This window comes from Thamnophis sirtalis, unplaced genomic scaffold, assembly GCF_051295495.1.
Source record: "Thamnophis sirtalis isolate CommonGarterSnake01/CBP01778 unplaced genomic scaffold, rThaSir2_p1.2 scaffold_12, whole genome shotgun sequence".
Taxonomy (NCBI): domain Eukaryota; kingdom Metazoa; phylum Chordata; class Lepidosauria; order Squamata; family Natricidae; genus Thamnophis; species Thamnophis sirtalis.
The window spans coordinates 24,974,097-24,997,639 of NW_028261392.1; the positions used below are offsets into that span (position 1 = coordinate 24,974,097).

Consider the following 23,543-nt stretch of genomic DNA (forward strand, 5'->3'; position numbering starts at 1 on the left):
CAGCCCCATATTGGAAGATAGGCAGATAGGTAAAGTTACAGGTTCCCCTCGCACATATGTGCGAGTCGTTCCCAACTCTAGGGGGCGGTGCTCATCTCCGTTTCAAAGCTGAAGAGCCAGCGCTGTCCGAAGATGTCTCCGTGGTCATGTGGCCAGCATGACTAAACGCTGAAGGTGCACAGAACACTGTTACCTTCCCACTAAAGGTGGTCCATATTTTTCTACTTGCATTTTTTACGTGCTTTACTGCTAGGTTGGCAGAAGCTGGAACAAGTAATGGGAGCTCACTCCGTTATGCGGTGCTAGGAGTTCAAACCACCAAACTGCTGACCTTTCTGATCAACAAGCTCAGCATCTTAGCCACTGGTCCACCCCATCCCTATATAAGCAGATAAAATAAATAAATAAAAATGATACAATGGACACTAGATAAGGGTGTCTGTCCAGTCGTGTCCGACTCTAGGACACAGTTCTTATCTCTGTCTCTTGGCCAAGGGAGCCAGCATGGCTAATATATATATATACACATACACACACACATACTTATCTTTAGTAACTTACACCACCTTCCTGTATTTATATATTATGTATAAAAGCTGTGCTATAATATCCTTGAAGGATGTCAGAGAATGGAGAACAATTTGGAGGATTAATTTCATCTTCAGAGTTTAAAGACCAATTACTTGTTGAGCTTTTTGTTGTAAGAAAAATTAAAATCAATAATTTTTATGCAGTCACTTTAAAAAAAGCCATTCCCTGGCTGTAAAACCTTGATTGCCACAACAATGCAAGCAAAAGAAACGATGGTCTTCTAAAGCCATATTTTGCAGTTCAAAACCAATCAGCCTATAAAGAATGCCACAAATATTCTAAATTTAACTTCTGCCCTTGCTAAATGTTGATTAAACCTGTTGCACCAGATGTGCTGGAACGAATTGTGAGAACTTGGTGTATCTGTTGATAAAGACAGGATAGCAGCCAAATTATTTATCTTTGACTTCTATGTAAAGGCTTGATACATTATACAACAAAATAGTTCAGTACTGACATCAGTTCCTTCCATGTATATAAAACACTGAAGCACAATAGCATTCTCTCTGTTTTCATTTGATCCACAGAGGGCTTTCTGCTTATAGGCCTCATTTTATACATAGGCAGCCACCTGCAGAGCAACATCAAAGGAAGAACCCCACTGTGGCCACGGGAAACTGACTAGGATTATAGAGACAGAGAAAGAGGCTTCAACCAGCATATCTTAAACCAGCTGGTTTGTAAAAGCTTGATGCAGAAGAAAACTGCCTGATCCAAGTCATTTTTCCTCTGTTGCAAAGAAACAGGGGCACTTTATGCATGGAAGGAGCTAATTAAGATAAAAAGGAGGAGGAAAATATTATACCCCAATCTTCCCAACAACCATAGCCCTTATAGTCCACATCATTCTGCTTCCAGTTAGAGCCCCTAAATTCCATTGAAAACAGTAGGGGGTGTTAAGTTGGCCTAAGCAGAAGCGAGGCTGTAGCCAAAGCCATAATGTTGCATTGCATAGTAAATTAAAATATTTATTTACATAGTCATAAACTGCAAGTGTTTGGGAAAGCACAGAAATTAACGCGGATTTTTAAATCACTTTATTGTTATTTGCTTTTGCTGTATAATATTTCTCTACCAACTTTCTACAAAAATCTTCTAGGTTCATGCGTTCAATAAACAGAAAACAATAAAACTACCGTTACAGAACAACATTGAGCCAACTATAGTCAACATGGAATAAATAAGAGCACAGATTTAGCATTGATAAAAGATAAATTGAAGGATTTTTGTGAGGTGTGCTTAATGGGGATTGGAGAAAGGAAGGAGCATGCTTGCTGAACTTCATTTACTATTTATTTTATCCAAATATCACTCTAAGAATATGCTGTCCCTGAGCATTATCTAAAAAAAACCTTTTTAGCAAAAGAAAAAATATTGTAGAGGAACAGGGAAGACCAACTACAGTGTTTGTCAGTACTAGTGATCCTCGACTTACTATCATCCATTTAAAGACCATTTGAAATTACATCAGTGCTGGAAAAAGTAACTTGTGACTGTTTTTCACCCTTAATAACAGTTGTAGCATCCCTATGGTCACATGATCAAAATTCAGGTGCTTGGCAACTGGAATGTATTTATGACAGCTGCATTGTCCCTGGGTGATGTGATTACCATTTGTAACCTTCCCAGCCAGCTTCTGACAATAGAAGAAGCCATACTTATTTAATGACCATGTGATTCACTTAACAACTGCTGTGATTCATTTAACAACTGTGGCAAAAGTCATAAAATGGGGCAAAATTCACTTAACAATTGCCTTGCTGAGCACCAAAAATGCTGGCTTCAATTGTCACAGGTGGAAGACTACCTGTATGATGATATAAACACCATAATTCACATACAGTATATCTCCTGAAACTGCAGCATTGGAGATTGAGTGGCTAAAGAAACTAATGTTGTGTTTTATTGCTCTGGCAATATTGCCTTTCCCAAACATGTTTGAAGAAGGCATCTGGAACCTACCTAACAACTGTGTAATGGATGCACTGTGTTAAAAGAGTTTTCATCTGGAAGAGACCTGGTCTTCTATAGCCTTAGAAACAATGAGACAGTGGTGGGTTTCAAAAATATTTCGAACCTACTCTGTGGGTGTGGCCTCCTTTTGTGGGAGTGGCTTGCCGGCCATGTGATCTGGTGGGAGTGGCTTGCCAGCCATGTGTTCTCTCTCTCTCTCTCTCTCTCTCTCTCCTTCCTTTTGTCTCTCTGTCCCTTTTTCCTTTTTTTCTTTCATCTCTCTCACTTTTTCTTTCTTTTTTTCTTTTTTCTTTATTTATTTCTTCCTTTCTTTCTCTTTCTCTCTGTGAGTCTGTGTGTGTGTGTGTGTGTGTGTGTGTGTGTGTGTGTGTGTGTCAGTGGTGGGTTTCAAAAGTTTTTGAAACCTCTTCTGTAGGTGTGGCCTGCTTTCCGGGTCCACTGGTGGAACCTCTTCTAACCGGTTTGGTAGATTTGACGAACCGGTTCTACCGAACTGGTGCGAACTGGTAGGAACCCACCTCTGCAATGAGAACTGTATCTATATGTACCATACTTCACAGTTAATACTGCTTGGATCAGTTTACCAGCTATGTTTCCCTGCGTGTATTCTGATGGTACTCTATGTCTTACGCTCACCTTTGCTATCTTGCAATGCCATATGTTTAATCAATAGAATTAAGGAAACATGCAAATAGGATCTATGTTGATACTAGAACCAGAGGTGGTATTCAGCAGGTTCTGACCAGCTCTGGAGAATGTGTAGTGGAAATTTTGAGTAGTTTGGAGAACCAGTATATACCACCTCTGACTGCCCCCACCCCCATCTATTCTCTGCCTGCCGAGTCCCAGCTGATCGGGAGGAAATGGGGATTTTGCAGTAACCTTCCCCTGGAGTGGGGAGAGAATAGAGATTTTACAGTATCCTTCCCCTGGAGTGGGGTGGGAATGGAGATTTTACAGTATCCTTCCCCTGCCACGCCCACCAAACCACACTATGCCCACCAAGCCACACCCAAGGAACTGGTAGTAAAAAAAATTGAATCTCACCACTGACCGGAACATAAAATTGCTCCAAATGAGCCATCCATAGTATGTTTTCTTTTAATTAGAAGCAAACTACTTTAGCCAACTCTGTTGTTGTTGTTGTTCTTAGTTGCAAAGTCATGTCTGACCCATCACGTCCATAGCCAACTTTAGTTGTTTAAAATGCATTCAGGTTCATAATGTATAGGTTTTTATCATATTATTTAGGCCAATTCCTCACTAATATTTTATAAAGTCTTAGTAGTTATTCAAATACTATTGTGGACCTATAAAGTCTGTCTTCAGCACTGTTATGCAGGTAGTCCTCAATGTATGGCCACAATTGACCCCAAAATGTATGTTTCTAAGTGAGAAATTTCTTAAGTGAGTTTTAAGTGAGCCATTTTATGACTTTTTTGCCATGTTTGATACGTGAATCACTGAAGTTGTTTTATTAGTAACAAAGTTGTTGGGGGCTGTGGGGTGTTCAGGGAGGGGTAGCGCCTCTAGTGTAGGGGCATGTTGTGTCCTTTTAGGGCAGTTCATTTTAGGTCAGCTTTTATGGCAGCTCATCCACCTTTGGTTCCCACCTGTCACTCAGCCCTCACCTGTGGCTCCTAGTAATTGTAGCATGTGCAGCAGCCACACCCCAGGCAACAGCTTTGACATGTGGGCGAAACCAGCTTGAGAGTAACGGTTGGATCATTGGTTTCGGTGAGATAGGGACTTGTCTATCCCAAGCATGTGAAGAGAGATTCCAGCAGATTGAGTAGATGTAACCTACTAGAATAGGACAACGGTCATGAAGGCGGTCTCCACAAGTGATGTGGTATGCTAAGAGCACGGCAAGACACGAAAGATACCCTGGTCAACCCCTGCGCCCAGCCCATCTCCAACTGTCTTGACTCTTGTCCTGTTATTGGAGCAAGATGGAATCTGGGAAGAGAGAGTGAGGCTGACTATGCGCACCTCTCCCTCACTTTAATCCAATCCATGCGCAAGCCTTGACAGCCCCCAATTCCCGTGAACCTTCAAAGTCCTGTGGTGATGGGCAAGCGCCGAAGCAGTAGGTATGGCTACACTGGGAGCTGTAGCCGCAGGATCTGCACACAGGTGGCTCAGGTCTAATGGTCATCTTCTTGCTGACAGAAGCAACCGCTGGATTCGGCATCTACCTTAGTGACTGAACAGCACTCTTTAGGATTGCACTGCTTACCTCCGTAGTAAGAGGTAGGGGCTAGAAAAGGGGCCCTAAACATAGTTGCTTCATAGAACGCTGGCCAGCTTACCGCGGCTGGAGGGGATCCCATTTCATGCAGTTGAATAACAAAACTTCAAAGAAAAATAAGATGACACCACTCACCATTGGCACATTGAATGTACGTACGCTTTAAGACAACCTCTTAGCAAATCGACCAAAAAAAACCCAGCCCTTGTCTCCAGAGAGCTCGCAATATTTAACATTAATATTGCGGCCCTGTGTGAAACTCATCTAGCCAACGAAGGTCAGCTCCCTGAAACAGGAGGTGGTTATACATTCTTCTGGTGTGGACGCAGCAGTAATGAACGCCATGAATCTGGAGTTTGCTTTGTGTTTAAGAATCATCTTGTCCACAAACTTGTCAATCTTCCCAAGGGCATGAACGACCGACTCATGACATTGCATCTCCAACGACTGAGAGGAAAACAAGCCACACTGATCAGCGCCTATGCACCCACAATGACGAATCTGTAAGAAGTAAAGGACATGTTTTATGAAGATTTCAATGCCCTACTTTCATCCGTGAAACACACTAGCAGGCTGATTCTACTTGATGATTTCAACATGAGAGTAGGATCCGATCACTCTGCCTGGGATGGAGTCATTGGAAAAAATGGAATCGGCAAATGTAACAGCAATGGCCTGTTACTACTGAAGACATGTGCAGCTCACAATCTGATTATCACCAATACCACGGCCATTTGCAAAAAGACATCCTGGATCAGTAGTGGGATCCGGATCCCGTTGCAACCAGTACACTGCAATAGGGCCGGGTGTCCACTATGTGCATACCCACTGCCTGTGATGCTCCAGCTGCTCGGCATTGCACCGTGCAGGCACCGTACACTCCATGTGCATGTGCAAATGCCCCGATCGGCTCAAATATAAGTAAGGAGAGCGGGTGGGCGGGCTCTCTGGAGTACTGTACTAGAAAGGTACCTGGTGCTCCCAGCAGGCACCGGTACGCCAGTACCAGGGCATACCGGTGGTATCCCACCACTGTCCTGGATGCACCCATGCTCCAAGCACTGGCATCATATTGATTATGTTATTGTGCGGAGGAAAGACAGACAAGATGTAAGGGTGACCAAGGCCATGCTGAGCACTGACTGTTGGACTGGCCATAGACTCGTCATCTCCAAATTAAGTTTTCACGTCAAGCCAAAGAAACATGCACAGGGAAACAAAGCTGTGATTAAAAGAATCAATGTCGGTAAACTGTGGAACCCCAACACAGCAGTTTCACTAGCAGAAGATCTTGACAACCAACTCTCAGAGCTGCAATTAGAGGGAAATACTGAGAAGGATTGGGAACACTTTCAGGATATTGTTCACTCTTCTGTACTAAAGGTTCTTGGACCCTCACATGGGAAACAGCAAGACTGGTTTGACGAAAATGATGAAGAGATCAAGGCCCTACTTGCTGAAAAGCACCACCTTCACCATGCTTATCAGAACAAGCTGTCAACGACACCGAAGGAAAATGCCTTTAACAAGATTTGCAGGACCATACAGAGCAAGCTTTGCAAGATGTAGGACTCCTGGTTGAGTACCAAAGTAGATAAAATTCAGAAGTTTGCTGATAAAAATGATGCTAAATGCTAAATCTGATGATCCTCAGATCCTTGTACAGACCTCATCTCTCAAGCAGCTCCCCCCCACCTACTGGACTCAGATGGTGCAACTCTCATCACTGAGAAGACTCTGATTCTACAGGGATGGGCTGAGAACTTCCAATCCATACTGAACCACCCGTCTTCCATCAACAACAAGGCAACTGACAGAATGCCCCAGGTGGATATCAACCACAGCCTAGACGCTCCACCATCAAAGACTGAAACCCTACAGGCCATCAGCCAGCTGTCCAGTGGCAAGGCCCAAGGATCTGGCACAATCCCAGCAAAGGTCTATAAGGATGGCGGTGCAGTGCTTGTCGATAAACTCACTCAGCTGTTCCAGTGTTTCTGGAATCAAGGATCCATTCCTCAGGAACTGAAAGATGTGTCCATCGTATACCTCTACAAGAGGAAAGGGAATCAACAAGTCTGTGATAATCATAGAGGAATATCACTGCTTTCCATTGGAGGCAAGATCTTTGCACAAGTGATGCTGAACCACCTGACTGACCACCTGGATCAGGGTTTGTTACCCAAGACACAGTGTGGTTTCCACAAAGAGCATGGCACTGTGGATTGCACCCTGACAGCTCCAAGAGAAGTGTCAAGAGCAGAATTGTGAATTGTACACCACCTTCGTGGATCTCACTAAGGCTTTTGACATTGTCAGTTGCAAAGGTCTGTGGCGCATCATGTTGAAGATTGGGTGCCCTGATAGATTCATCCTGATGGTACATCAGTTCCACAACGGTATGACAGCTCATGTTCTGGATGACGGAGAAGCTTCAGAGGCCTTTCCTGCTACAAATGGCATCAAGCAAGGGTGTGTGTTGGCACCTACCTTGTTCATCATAATGTTTTCAGCCATATGTCAAACGCTTCCAGAACAGTTCCTTGGGAGTTGGTCTGAGATGCAGGACAGATGGGAAACGGTTCAATCTGCAAAGACTCCAGGCTGTCACCAAGATAAAGGAGACTGTGCTCCGTGACCTCCTCTTTGCTGATGACTGTGCCCTGACTCAGGATCAGAGCAGGAAATGCAAGCCAGTGTGGACAAATTTGCAGCAACATGCAACAACTTCAGCCTCCTCATAGCATAAAGAAGACCGAAGTGATGCATCAGCCAGCTCCAAAAGCCCAACACCAAGAGCCCACCAACATAGTGAAGGAACAAAAGCCGCAGTCAGTGGACCAATTTACATACCTTGGCAGCACCCTCTCCCATGCAGTGACAATTGACTGCAGAATCACCAAGGTAAGCTAGCAAGATAATAGTCTGCATTTGGCAGACTATTGACCAATGTGTGGGACCGATGTGGAATAAGTCTTGCTACAAATCTCAAAGTCTACTGAGCAGTAGTGCTAACTACCCTGATGTATGCCAGTGAGACTTAGACTGTGTACAGGAGGCACGCTGGGCAATTGAACCACTTCCACATGACCTACCTTTGTTTAATTCTGAGGATCTGGTGGCAGGACAAGGTGCCAGACACAGAAGTCCTCTCCAGAGCAGGCCTGAGATCAGTTCACACCCTGCTGATGAAAGCCAAGACACACTGGGCATGCCATGTTGCAATGATGCCAAACCACCACATCCCTAAATAGCTCCTCTATGGTGAACTGTCTCAAGGAAAGCAATCGCCCGGGGGACAAAGGAAGCGATACAAAGGCACATTGAAAGCCTCTTTCAACGTGGATATCGACACCACCTTCTGGAAAACCTTGGCACAAGATCGATCAACATGGTGTACGCTGATCCACCAAGGTTGCCAGACATCTGAGGACAGAAGAACAGCTATAGCTCAAGAGAAGTGAGCACTCCGCAAAGCCAGAGCTGCAAATACTGCAACAATGGTGTCCACACATGTCTGCTCGACATGTGGCAGAACATTTTGTGCCTGTATAGGCCTTACCAGCTACCTGTGGACACATCGTGGACAGCCCACAACCTGTTAGACGTCAAGGTCCTCTTCAAACACAATGTACAAAATCAACACAGTTTTTAAGTGAATCTGGTTTCTCCATTGACTTTGCTTATCAGAAGCAAAAGGTGATCATATGATCTTGGGACACAGCAGCCATCATAAATGTGAGTCAGTTGTCAAGCATTCAAATGTAAATCATGTGACTATGGGGATTCTGCACGGTCATAAGTGTGAAAAATGGTCATAAGTTCAAACTGTTGTAAGTTTGCTTCTGAGGACAATATTTATTGGAACAAAATAGTTGGGAAACACTATAAATCACTGATTAGGAGATGATATACTATAGGTTATATTAAGCATTTGTTTTAATGACAAAGATACCAGTTTTATTGGAATGAACATAAGCAATATATACTTTCTAATAAACAGAAAACTACACATTTAACCAAGAAAAGTAGATCTAATGCGCAAAATATATATTTAAATATTCACATTTTTCCCAAAATCATGCTAATAATAGAGAAAAAATGGAAAATATGATTCTAAAGAATAAGGAGACTGGAGACTGATACTATCCCGATCGCTGAAAAAATGCTGGTCATGTAAGCTTGGCAATCGTTACTTAATTTGTTTAAAAAGAAATGTTCTATTTCCACAGCAGAATACAAATTAGGGTAATTATGTTGTGAGGGGGTGCTGCATGTTTAAGATGAAAGGTTTTCTTTACAAAAGCTCTAGCTTCACTTCAGTTGAGGAATATGAAATCCTCCTTAAGCAACATGGCATTTTCCATATTCCAAACTCATCGAAAACCTTTCCAATTTGTGATTTTTTTTAAAATGCATTAAAAACTGTTTTTTTCTTTCCTTACGGAGACTCTTCCTTCATCCTTTAAACAATTAATACAGATGCAAATGTGTATACAAGTATAGGCAGGAATCAACATTGTAAATTGTCAGTTGGATAATGTGTAATAAAATGCAGAAAGGCTTTTATATTGCATACATCAAAGTGCTTTGTAGAACAAACTAGAGAGTTGCAAGCAAACTGCCAGGGGGAAAAAAAAACATTTGTTGAATTCAAGATATTAGGTACACAAAGCTTTGCACCAGCTAAATGCATACAGCTGCAAGGAACAAACTTCTCTATTTTAAAAAAAAGAATCTAGATACCACTTAATTTTCCCATACAAAAGGAAAGGTAACCATTTCTTAAGTTTGGGCATTTACATAATTTTATTTATGAGGGGGACACTTATCCCAGACCCAAGCTTCCTTCAGGGGAGGTGGGACAATTTCAGTTGATTAAGACCCAATATTCATTGCCACTCTCTCTTCCCCTCAGCAAAAAAAGCCCAGCAATAAACCAGTGGAGGTAATATACTGAGGCAGAATTTAAACCATTCATTAAAATGGGACTTTATCTGAACAAAGTAAATTAATATGTAATTAATTACATTGGCTAGAAGATTAATTAGTGCTATGAAAATGAAATTGGTTGAAGAAAAGTTAGTGCCTTATCTGACTGTAATCCCTGTTTAACATGCCAAGTATACTTCCCTGAGAAACGGACTGCAGCATCTCTCTTGCTAGATCTGATGGGAGAAGCTGATGTAATTCGGGAGAGGTAATTCTGCAAATAACTTGGTCCCACACCATGAAAGATTTTAAAGATCAAAACCACCATTTTGAATTGGGCCTTGGAAGCAGACTGGCAACCAACGCAGCTTGTGGAGCCCCTGCATTTTGCACCAGCTTCTTAATGCTCTTCAAGGTACGTAACATAAATATCTGATTTGAATTAAGGTTTGTCCACGCTAATCTGTGGAAATTTAGCTAACCAAGTTCATTTTATTAGTTAATTTAGACCTGAAATGTTAGTTGCAGTGGCCTTTAGCATGTGAAGGAGATATTGTTTTTGGATTTATGTATTATGTTTGGTTTTTTATGGGACGCGATGGCTCAGTGGCTAAGACGCTGAGCTTGTCAATCAGAAAGATTGGCAGTTCAGCGGTTTGAATCCCTAGTGCCACATAACGGAGTGAGCTCCCATTACTTGTCCCAGCTTCTGCCAACCTAGCAGTTCAAAAGCATATAAAAATGCGAGTAGAAAAATAGGGACCACTTTGGTGGGAAGGTGACGGTGTTCCATGTGCCTTTGGCATTTAGTCATGCCGGACACAGCCACAGAGATGTCTTCGGACAGCACTGGTTCTTCGGCTTTGAAACGGAGATGAGCACCGCCCCCTAGAGTAAGGAATGACTAGCACATGTGTGCGAAGGGAACCTTTACCTTTTATTATGTTTATTTTACCTACTTTCCAATCTGTTCAGAGTGATGCATTTTGCTCCTATCCATGTTATCATTTAATAAATTTGTATCTTACTCTGATTAGTCTGAGAAAGGAACATGGTTTAATATCAGCCAGTAGAGTTCATGACAGACAAAAATGTAAATCCACGATCATGACCAAGTTCCATGATCAAGACCAATTGCTAAAAGAGCAGGATGAATCTTGAAAATAGAAGCCAAGACAATCAGTGGGAAACAATATAGTTTGAAGACTTTTATTCTGAAAAGGCTGAAACTGTTGAGTTTTTATATTTATATTTATAAGGAAGACACTAACTTGCTCTATCAGATGTCTGTGAATTTATCTTCCCTCCACCATCAATTATAGTTAGGGAAGAAAATAAGTCAATGCAACATTTTTCAGTCTTTAGCCCCATGTGTCACATCTATCTATCAAAGAGCCATGTTTATCTTGACAGGTATTATGTTGTAATAATTACCCTTTATGATAAGTTTACAAACATAATTAAAATTTCTGTGATTATTTGCAGAACACTGTTTGGACTGTGCTGATTCAAGGACATCACCTGTAGATTGGCTGGTTGCAATTAGTATGATCTGCAATATTCTGGCCCCTGAAGTGAGTCAAGAAAATAAGTTTAGTTTGAGGTACTTATGTTGGGTTTAACTAACTGAACTCTTTTTTCCTTGACAGGATTTTTTTCAGATTAACATTGAAAGCTTGGAGCAAAATGATCTTAATAAAATTATGAAAATACAAAAGAGCAATTTAGTTACCAGGGAAGTACCTAAAAACACATTGTAGAAACTGACAAACCTATACTAAATTATAAAGGTTGATTCATTTTTAAAAAAGTAAATATGAAAATATATTTACCTACTACCTTTTAAGAGATTAAAAGCTTCTTTTATTATATATGTCCCTTCTCCATTCCTACATAGACATACGTAAAAATCCAAAACGGATTAAGCAAATAATTATTCTGTTAGCTTCTATGGGTTTTTCCCCATGTTTTTTCTGATTTACACGTTTGTTTTATCTCTACATAATAGCAGCCAGATAAACTAATAATTAATGTAATTAATTATTATCAGTTTAGAACACCATAAAGTATTAAATCAATATTAACAGGCTGAGCTGGTAGATAAAGGAATTTCATATGACCGCTGCTTTGCATAATAGATCTCCCTTTTTCCAGTGTCCTTAAGAAGCTTACAGTGAAAAACATTAGATATAATGAACAAGCTGCACACAAGGCAATCTTCTCCATCAGTAGAAACATCTTCTAATGTGAAGATTGAGTTGATTAATATTTTTAATAGAAGAGGTGGTTATATGGCAGCCATGGTGACCATACTACCCTTTTTACTTCTTTGGGATGATGGCAGACAATATGTCTAAATAACAATTAAATGTTTGAAGTATTTAGCCAGTTATTAAGAAATACAGGTAAAGATGGTACAGTTAAATGTAGGTCATAAGTTAGTACATTCATTTTTAAAATCTTTCATTTTAAAAAATGCTATACTATATGTGGTATCTAGTTAGGTATATTTTACTTCAATATGTGCAAAAATTAAGTTTCATGATTTTAATTAAAAACAAATGGAAAACCATTGCTGGTATATCATAATTTGATGTTTAATATTTGGAAAATTACTAATTTAGGAATGAAGTTGCTAATGGATTCCATTTTAGAATATTATATTTTGAACACGAGAGTACAACCCCAAGCCTAGTTAGGCTGTTTCAGTCACATTTATTTAGATCTCAAGCACTCAAAACAAGAATTTGCTAGAAACTGACCAAACACCTATGAAACTGATGAAAAGCAATACAAGCAATTAAAATGTCAGAGGGAAGACAAACAGAAAAAGGATATTCAAAGGGTGACAGAATATACAAATATGCAAATGTTAGCTGTCTGCAGCCAAGGTGAATTAGAGTGCTTTCTATTAAAAGTGAATATGAAAATCAACATAAGAAATACCTGGAACAATGGCGGCCAGTAGCATATTGTCAGATCTACAGTATGACTATAAAAAAAGAATTGATAGAACTAAGGGAAATATAATACTGCGCATCAAAGATGATCTACAATAAAAGGTCAGGTATCTGAAAGAAATACCATATTTTTCAGAGTACAAGACACACGTTTTTCCCTCCAAAAAGAGGCTGAAAATCTGGGTGCGTCTTATACACTGAATACAGCAATTTTTGCCTCCCGAAACTTTGCCCCTTCACCAAAATGGCTGTGCATAGCTCATAGGAGGCTTTAAGAGAGCTCCTGGAGGTTGGGAAGGGCAGAAATGAGCAGAAAACAGGCAGTTTTTTGCTCAATTTTGCCCCCCCCCCAGCCCCTAGGAGGACTCTATAAGCCTCCATAAGTCTATGCATGCCCTTTTTTTGGTGAAAAATGGGCTGTTTTTTGCTCGTTTTTGCCCTCCCCAGCCCCCAGGAGCACTCTACAAGCCTCCTAAGGGTTATTCATGCCCTTTAAAAAAAAAACTGGGCCCGTTTTCATGAAAAATGGGCCATTTTGGGGAGGTTTGCAAAGTGCAAAACTTTTTTTTTTGCCTCTTCAAAACCTTGGTGTGTCTTATACTCCAGTGCGCCTTATACTCCGAAAAATACGATAATCATAGCATAGAATCGCTATAGATTAAAATCCTTGAAAAGAATGTTAGTAAATAATAATACCTGCTAACTCAGTGTTTCCCAACCTTGGGCAACTTGAAGATGTGCAGACTTCAACTCCCAGAATTCCCCAGCCAGCAAACACTGGCTGGGGAATTCTGGGAGTTGAAGTTCGGACATCTTCAATTTGCCCAAGGTTGGGAAACACTGTACTAACTGATGAAGCTAACATGAAACAAGTATTGCATCCAATGAATATGTTTTAATACTTTTTATAACAGCATGGACAAACTTTTGAACCCAAAGTATGAAGAATGATGTTCCAGGATATTTTAGGAGGAAGTGATTTCATTGTGCTAGATTACTGGGACAAAGTCACCTAAAGTACAAGGCTGACTATGTGCCTGGCTGTATGTCATGACTAAGTCCAAGGGGACTAGAGATTTCAACTCCCACACTAGCTGAAACAACTAAATCACTGACTGGATTTTGGAAGAAATAAAAAGTCAGAGACACTGTGATCAGTTTCAACTAAACTTAATTTCACATACATTATAAACTGTAACATGAACCTTTCAAAAAAATATAAATATGTTAAATACTGTTCAGGGATGGAGAGTCTGCCAGATTTGCTTCTGATGTCAATCGATCTAAAAATGGCTTTTGTTGTTGTTAGTTGCAAAGTCATGTCTGATCCATCGCAACCCCATGGACAATGTTCTTCCTGGCCTTCCTGTCCTCTACCATTCTCTGGAGTCCATTTAAGCTCACACCAATTGTTTCAGTGACTCCATCCAGCCACCTCATTCTCTATCATCCCCTTCTTCTTTTGCTCCCAATCATTCCCAGCATTAGTCTCTTCTCCAGTGAGTTCTTCCTTCTCATTAGGTGGCCAAAGTATTTGAGTTTCATCTTCAGGATCTGGCCTTCTAAAGAGCAGTCAGAGTTGATCTCCTGTAGGATTGATGCTTCAAATGTAGCTATGGTGAAGCCATGATGCTTCAATTCAGATGTATTGGAGCAGGACATGTTGTAGAAATGAAAAAGAAAGGTAAAGAGGAGTGAAATTTAGTTTGGGAAGAATTGTGAGCATTAATGCAAGCCTTGTTTCTTGAGGGGGTTGAGAAAGTTAAGAATTAGAAGCTAGATGTCCAAAGCTGAGGGGAAATGCTTGCCAACCCAGTGAAAGATAAGAGTTGAAGAGTAAGTATTTTTTTTCTATTTTGAAGGGAAAGGGCTGTAAAATTTAGAGATGGGTTAACTTTCCTGAAAGACAGTTACTATCATATCAAGCTATCTATGAAGCCTAAAGCTACAGATAATAGCTTTGTCCAAATTTAAAATATGATAGAGGAGTACAGTACTGGCTGAAATAACAGTACTGTACATCCAAAAACACCAGCATTTAATACCATAGGTATAGGGGTGGGTTGCTGCCGGCGTTACTGCCGGTTCACAACCCGCGTGCAATACACGAGTGAAGCGCGCACGCGTGTGCTGTTCAAAGTAAATTGTTCTTCGCGCATGTGCAGAACAATTTACAGTGAACTGTGCATGCACAGTCACTAAAATCCAAAATGGTGGCTGCCAAGTGGCAGAGAGGGAATCGGTTCGGGGGCGTGACATGCCTGGATTGCTGCCGGTTCTGCGACCCAGGCCTGAATTCCACTACCGGCTGTGGCCTGCACATGACACATGCAACCCACGGGCTGTCAATTTATCACCCTTAATGTAAAATGTGTGTTTCCTGCTGCAATAGGAGATAGTATGTTATATAAATATCTATGGTTGGGAAGCCATTTGAGCAAATTGTATTTAGTCAAAAACCTTCAAGTTGAACAAAGTTGTACATTTGGCTTCTGATTTGCCTGAATACTTTAACCATGGAAGCTGAATTGAGGGAGGTAATGTTGATTCTCTAAATACTAAAAAAAAAAGGTGTATGTAGCATGAATAAATGGCTAATCAGTAGAGGCTGAGGTGCTCCATCAATATTCACATCACTTGACAGGAAATCCCATCCATAGCCATGAGACTAATTATTTTGAAACCTAAGGGAAATGCAGTCCAAATAAGAGAGTGATCTGCAGTTAAGGATCAGTGAGCCAACTAATGACTAGTTAGGAGATCACTCTAGAATATTAATCAAAGAGACTTCGGACCCAGATCTGAAGCACTAAAGTCATCCTTTGCAGTGAATGGATGAAGCAAAGGCAGCAAAATTGGGAACTCTTCTGGGATTACTTCACTTACAATATCACATTTGCAAAACACTGAAACTAGGTTTAGAGTTATCTCCCCCCCCAAAAAAAATATATCCCGTGGTAACATTTTCCCTTGCATGTTTCATACTCCTACCTTTTCATCCTCTCCCAAAACTGTGGTGGGAACAATTCAGTGGTGGGATTCAGCCAGTTTGCACCTATTCGGGAGAACTGGTTGGTAATTTTATAAGTAGTTCAAAGAACCGATTGTTGGAAGAAATCTCCTTTTGTTTTTTTCCACTTTACAGGACTAATCCTGTAAGGAAGGCAGGAAGGAAACATTCTAGTGTTGTTTCTAGTCTAATCTTTATTGACCTGCTTACAGAAACTGCCTCTCCGGTTAACCCTTATGACATTGTAACAGCTAAGGCGAAGCGTCCATCGACCTGAATGACCTTGAGTTGGCCACGCCCAGCCAGTCACATGACCACTGAGCCCCACCTACCCAGATGGTCGTTAGGGCAGAGAACCAGTTGTTAAATTATTTGAATCCCACCACTGGAACAATTAATGTCTTTTTCCTTCAAACTTACAGAAAATGATATCCAAGTAGGATGCTGAGTATTAACAATTTAACATGATGGAAGAAAAAGACTACATTTCAACAACAATGTACATAATTCTTTCTTGAAGAAGTGTCTGCTATAGCTTGACTTTTTGCTCTATTCCAATGTTTTTCTCTCAGGAGCCCTTCCCACTCTTAAAAATTGACAGAGCTTTTGTGTGTATTTGTTACATGTATTAACATTTATTCTATTAAAAATAAAACATTCATTGCTTCTCAAATTGTTTGGTGGGATTTCAATATTGTATTATTTTTCAAAAGAGGCTGGCAAATATTTTTAATTTTGCAGACCCCTGAAAGGGTTTGGGGAGGGTCTCCAAGAGTCCTAAAACACTGCTCTATTCTAACAAGAGGCAGACAATGTCAGTGGTTACTTCAGCATGCCCAATTTGCATTTCACCTAGTATATCTTTGTAAGCGTGCAGCATAGCTATGGCTCTTTCCATTTATATTAATTACAAGCTTATGTGCTGGTCTGAATAGGTACCATTTTCTATCCCTACCTTACTTAGCTACAGAAATATGGACTACCTCTATGTAGTAACAAACAGGCAGAGATTCCTGTTGTCAAACCATTGAGTGTTTGCCTGGACATTTGCAGCCCATACTGTATATGGTAGGACATATTTGCAGATAATTAAATCTCTAATCACTAACAGGAATAATATGCAAAATTAATATTTCATTCATTATTGGCACAAAAGATCTCAGTCTTTGTCTCTTCTTCCTTCCTGCTGTCTATATAAGTGCTACTTGTTATGCTTTAATACTTGCAAACATAAAGGCATTAATCTTTAATTGGCAGAGAATCAGTTCAATCTGAGTAATCAATTATAATTGCTGAAGCTGAAGGCTAAGGACCATTTTGTTTCATGAATAATGTTGCCTGAGGAATAGAAAATAAAATGTATTTAAAAGTCTATAAAAATAGAGCTAGCTTTTGTTATGTTTTACTTCATTTAGTTTCTAAGCAAAAAAAACTGTTTTGAGATTTGTTCGTATACAAACATATTTAAATGCAATTTCTTAATTGTATAATTAGTTAAAACATTATCAATTAAGTACAATTATTTAATTGATTAGAAGCCCTTGTTAGCATTCATGCTTCAGCAAATGAATCGGAAAGACATCATACTTGTATTATTCTCCATCTGGTAAAGTGTCAGCTTTGAGTGTTTCATGAAATAGGATGTTGCCAATGATAACTCATGCCAAAAAAACCAGTTAATTCCTCTCTGGTGACACGTAAAACTTTTCTGTCCTTGCAGATTAATGTGGCTCTTGATCTATATTAGTATTCTCATTGTCTTTCAGAGAACTGCCTGGGCCTTTAGAGTGTGAAAAATAGGAATGGAACAATGGGACTTTTCATTTGGTCCTCCTCTCTAACCATAGATATCTCTAGTCTAAATCGTCCCAAGTTCACATTGAAGCAGTCTTGCCTCTCTCCACTCAGGCACAGATGCTCTCAAAATGGCCACAACCTGACTCCTGCATGACCTCCATCCGGCCCAGTGGTTCAGCTGCAGGGCAAAAGAGACTTCCAATGTGGTTTCCTTGTCCTTAGTCAAAGATCCAGGAAATGAGTGATAAATAAAACAGAATAATATTCTTCCTACCGAAAGTTTGCAATAAAGAGAAATGATTCAGCATTCTATTCCTGTACTTAAAGTTCTTGCAGAATTTCATCAAAACTGTGCTGTATCTTTGAAATATTCCAGAACCTCATTTGGCATTTAAAAAAAACTTTGAATATAATACATTTTAGTAGAAGAGAATGTATGTAGCTCAGATTGAATTGTGATGTAAGAATTCATTCTGAGCTTAGTTGATTTTTTGGAGACACGTCTTTACCAACTAGGTAACATCATCAGTTCGAGCGAGTGTGGGGTTTGGTCCCTATTTATGTACAAAAACTTGCTCTATCTGTTTTGGTTGGGGGTACATCTTCTTAGTAGTTCTTTGATTAGGGTATTCCTTTCTTATTGACTGGTGATTGTTTGCCTGGTGTTAATCCCCACTTAACTGGAAGTTGCCTGCTGCAGAGGATGTATCCTGGTCTTTTTGTTTCCTTCTTAGCATTTTTATTCTCTCTTGAATGGTGGGTAAATATGTTTATTTTATGCTTCTATTCATGGCTGATTTGTCTGAAAGTCAAACTTCCAGGCATTCTCTAGAAGTTTTGGATTTAGTTTGGTTTAGGATGTTCCCACTTCCCCAGTTGAAACTATGGTTGAGTTTTCCCATGAGCTGTGAGACTAAGGAGTTTTTATTATGTCTTCTGACAGTAGTTGAAGTTCATGGATGCACTCTGCTAGTCTTCTGCCTATCTGCTCTACATAGTGGTTATTACAGTCCTTAGACTGTATGTTATAATTAGATGACTCCTGCTTTTCTTGGACTCCTGGGTCTTTTGGTTTACTAAGATGTTTTGGAGACCTTTAGTTGGTTTGTGTGCTATGGTAATTCCATCTGATTGTAATAGTCTGTTGGTTGTTTCTGATTTGTTTTTGATGTATAGTTAGTGTATCAGTAAACACTCAGGAATGTTAAAGAAACACTTGTAGATTTTGCATAAAACAACAGGAATTATTTGGATTCACCCAAATTCTATCTCATATAATCATTTCTGTTCTCACAAGAAAAAGACAAGATCTTTGTTGATATCATTTAAAAACAATTGGGAAGTCAAAACACAGGTCTACTATACATTATCCAGAGATCTACCAGCAAACCTTCTACTCACTGTTAGCATAACAGATGGCAGTATGGAAAATGTCACATTGGCAGATATACAGTCTTAGTTGTTGGTGAAAAATACTTTTTCTCTCTACCAAGAACTGCAGATGATAATGCTTATCTGTGCTTTATATAATTGGTGTTGTATTAATTAAACTTTCAATTCTCAGTCATTTAACTATGGTATATGCTTTTTAGGCCACCAACATTAAGAAATCTTGGAGCACAACTGAAATGGGATGTACCAGTATGTCTCTGAAAGTATTTCCACTCACCCTTCAGTTCTGGTCATGAAAACAAATTCCTGGATTAAGCATGTGCTAAACCATCAGATTATTTTAAAAATGTCTACTTTCCTGAATCTTATTTTGCTCTACTTACTGGATCTTGCCATCGTAATCCTTTTTTTCTTTTAAAGGGGTTCTGGAATCATGATCTTTTTGTCTGGTTACATTGGAAACAGTAGGAGCCCAGTGTGGAACAGCGAGAACATTATGAAACAAAAGAAATGAGTATTGATATATTTTTTCCATGGAAACCTTTTTAAAAAACATATTCCAATATGGCATGACCAGGCAACAAAGGAGCACCCTTCCATTCCATTATTGTGACTCTCTTGAAAGGTCAATCATGCTAGGAGGGATCATCAGAAAAAGGAGAAGGGGCTGCCCTAATAACTGTTGGCTGGACACTATAAAGGAAAACACTGGATGAACATAGCGAATCTGAAAGAGGCTGTGTGAAACAGAAGGCATGGAGAATGCTGTTCCACAGGGTGGCTGAGGGTCAGACACAACTAAATAGCTGTTGATGATGGAAGCCCTCAAATCAGAAGTGGTATTCACATGGATCTGTTGACAATAGAGTGGGCCATATTAAAATGTTTATCAGTGAGCCTGACCATCTTTACATTCAGACGTTCAATTTAGTACAGAATGAATGGTGAGCAACTCTTTCCCACTCCTTCTTTCTCTGTTGATATACATGAAGAGGTGACTCTACCCTAACAGCAAGATTGTCTGCAACTTGAGTCTTTGTTTTCAGATGAATTTCAACCATCAGGATTTCAACTTAGTTGGAAGCCTCTGAAAAAGGCAGATAAGATAATACCTTTGAATTATGGTGCTGGAGGTGACTATTCTGCATCCCATGGACTGCAAAAATCACAAACAAAGAAGGCTGGATCTCATCAAAAATCTCACTTGAAACCAAAAATCACCAACAAAGACGGTCATACTTTGTCCATGTCATGCAAGCAGACTCTCTTGGAAAGTCAGTCATGCTAGGAGGGATCATCAGAAAAAGGAGAAGGGGCTGCCCTAATAACTGTTGGCTGGACACTATAACGGAAAACACTGGATGAACATGGCAAATCTGAAGGAGGCTGTGTGAGACAGAAGGCATGGAGAATGCTGTTTCATAGAGTGGCCGAGGGTCAGACACAGCTAAATGGCTGTTGATGATGGAAGCCCTCAAATCAGAGGTGGTATTCTGCCGGTTCGGACTGATTCACCCGAACCAATAGTGGAAATCTCACTTGGCCCCACCCACGCACCCTGGCTCTATGGCATCCCATTTAGGTAATTTTTTTAGCCATAGCACATGTGTGGAAGGCTGAGTGCATTCACGGACGTGCGCGTGTTCACATTTGCGAACGGTTGAGAAAGTGAGTAAATACCAGCCTTGCCTCAAATATAAAACTAGATTCCTTGCAGCAGATAAGTGAATGTTTATTTTCCTTTATTAGATCTTAAATAGACTCTCACAGATTACCGAAAGCAAAAGGAAATATTAAATTGCCCTCTCCGCCCCATACATGGTAGTCTTTAACAAGAATACTGTTAAGCCCCCCCTATTAAAGAAGAAAAAGAATCACACTTCAAAAATGACCTCAAGAAAGGAAACTTATTTTGAATCTCCTATTTCAGGAACGTCTGTACATTTATTTGGCCTCTATATAATGTGTTGAAATCTTGGCATAACCATTATCTGTGAGCCATGTTAGTTAGCTAAATCTGACATGTTTAAAGTGGCTTAGAACAGGGTTGGGATTCAACAGTTCTAAGCTAGATAGAACAATACTCTGGCTCTATATATTGCAAGTTTCTAAAATTAAGCAATACATCAATGGTGAGACCAGAAACAATAGAAAAGTCCAGTTACTGATATTAAACTTTTCTCCAACTTCTATTTCTAACTTTTGTTTCTGTTCCAAGTCAAACCCATTGCTATTTTTTAAAAAATCTTTAAAGGAAACTTACAATAATACCCCAAAAATAACAAGCTAGGAAAAGAAAATTAATTGTGCTGAGTAACCTAATTGATATTGCATTTGCCAAAAAGAAAAACTAAATTTATCGTTCAAACTGTACAGTTGTCTTGATTGAGACTATGAGAAAGGGAATCCCACCGAAGACTTTATCTAATGTCCCTCTAATCCCTTTGGCATTAGAGCCTTTATCCCTTGCTATCTCAATTTCTCATCATGGCTCTACCAACATTTCAGGATAATTTGGCCTTTTAAACCTTTTTAAAGTTTTAGAAGGTTGGCAATTACCACTTACATGTATTATTGGGTTAGCGCATGGGTTGGCAATCCATGGCTCTGGAGCCGCATGTGGCTCTTTCATCCCTCTGCTGCGGCTCCTTGTTGCCCTTTCGGCTCCACAATTGATAGGGCTTTCGGTTAAGACAGGTAGAGGAAAAAGGATGCCACACTAGGAGACTCTATGGTGGGGGGAAATCAGACTTCTGGTTAGCAGAGGGAAAAGGACACTGCACTAGGAGACTCTAGGTTGGGGGAACCAGACTTCTGGTTGGCTCCAGAATTGAACAGGGGGCTTCTGGTTACGGCCTTTGTGGCTCTTTGAGTGTTTAAGGTTGTCAACCCCTGGGTTAGAGATAGACAGACTCCTCAGCTGAAGGACACTTCCATTAGAAATGGCTTATATTTCAAAGCTCTACAGCATGGGTGGAGAACTTGTATGTTATGGATCATTGGTGCCCAGAAGTCTAGCCAACATGAATAATCAGGAGAGTTTATGGGAAATATACTGTAACACATAGAGAACCACAGGTTTCTGCCCTAATCCATAGCGTAGATACTCCACAGCCAATATAGTCAAGGATGTCTTAGAACAAAACTTAGCATTCTGCTGCTTTCCAGTTGCTTTAAGCTTTAGCTCCCATTAGCTCCATCTCATATAAAGAATTGTGAGTGATGTAGTCCTAGAAATCTAGAGGTGACCAAGATGTCTCTTCCTAAAAAAAAGCACTTATTCAGTTCTTATCTCCAAATGCTTCTCTTTCTTTTGTCTGAAAGAAAGTAATGATATTTACTTGATCGTTTAAAATGGAATCTTGGGAGGGGGAATCACTGGAATGTCCACTTCCAGCATGTGGTGCAAATATTTAATAGACTAGTATAATAGTTCCCTCTCAAAATTGTTTACAGCAAAGCCTTGCCATCTATTTGTATATAACATGGCTATAAAGTTAAAGGTAAAGGTTCCCCTCGCACATATGTGCTAGTCGTTCCTGATTCTAAAGGGCTGTGCTCATCTCTGTTTCAAAGCCAAAGAGCCAGTGCTGTCCGAAGACGTCTCCGTGGCCATGTGGCCGAAGGCGCATGGAATACTTTTACCTTCCCACCAAGGTGGTCCCTATTTTTCTACTTGCATTTTTACATGCTTTCGAACTGCTAGGTTGGCTAAGCTGGGACAAGTAATGGGAGCTCACTCGTTATGCAGCCGTAGGGATTCAAACCACCAAATTGCCAACCTTTCTGATCGACAAGCTCAGCATCTTAGCCACCAAGCCACCACGTCCCTAAACATGGCTATACCCCTAGTAAAATTGTATTTCATTCTACACAGGTATTTAATTAACAAGCTTAATCCTTCCACAGGTTTTGGTTGAAATACAGTATTTTAGCACATACATAGCTGGATGTAGTAGATGCCAATTCGTTCAACAAAACTGTTTCTATTAGTGTTGTTAGTATCATTGTCTGCACAGAGTGACTACACAATAGCGTCTTTGTGGAACACTCAGCAGAGATATTTACTCTTCTAAGGACTGTTTCCTGTGTGGGAGTTCCCCCAGTGCTTTCGAAAACATAATCCGGGTAAACAAAAATTAAAGAAAATTGAAGTATGATGATTCTTTAATATTATTTAACTCTGGAGGTTGAACATACACATTTGAAAAAGGTTACTACTGTTATTTACTTGTCTACCTTTACTTAACTGTCTTTTTTTATGTTTATTTTTCTTTATTTTTGATCTAATTCTCTCAGTTGTAAAATAAAATCAACTTGCAAATGGAAAAAAAATGGAATTATCATGGAATTGGCACCAGCGTGATGATTTACACACAAGAAGAAGAAAATATTGTTTAGATTTTTAAAATTCAAGCAGAGTTCAAGCCATTATAGTCCCATTGACATTAACGGGACTAATTGTTTTATTTTATTATTCACCATTATGGTAATATAAAAGTAGCAGGTCTATGAATAGAACAGCCAACCATTGTCATACGAGGAAGAGACCTAACAGTGGTAGGGTAGATAGCACCTGTGGCTGTGACTGATCCAAGGAGTTCCAGTTTAAAAAAAAAATCAGGAAACGGGTGGT

General features: G+C 39.9%; 1 protein-coding gene across 1 annotated transcript in view; it reads right to left on the bottom strand.

Moving 5' to 3' along the window:
• Positions 1-21,554, bottom strand: part of PCCA (propionyl-CoA carboxylase subunit alpha) — a 264,528-nt gene extending 242,974 nt beyond the window's left edge. Inside the window, exon 1 of the mRNA XM_087726871.1 lies at positions 21,474-21,554. Coding sequence (XP_087582997.1) covers positions 21,474-21,539 — 66 coding nt within the window. The 5' untranslated portion in view covers positions 21,540-21,554. The remainder of the gene's footprint in view (positions 1-21,473) is intronic.
• Positions 21,555-23,543: the final 1,989 nt, after the last annotated feature.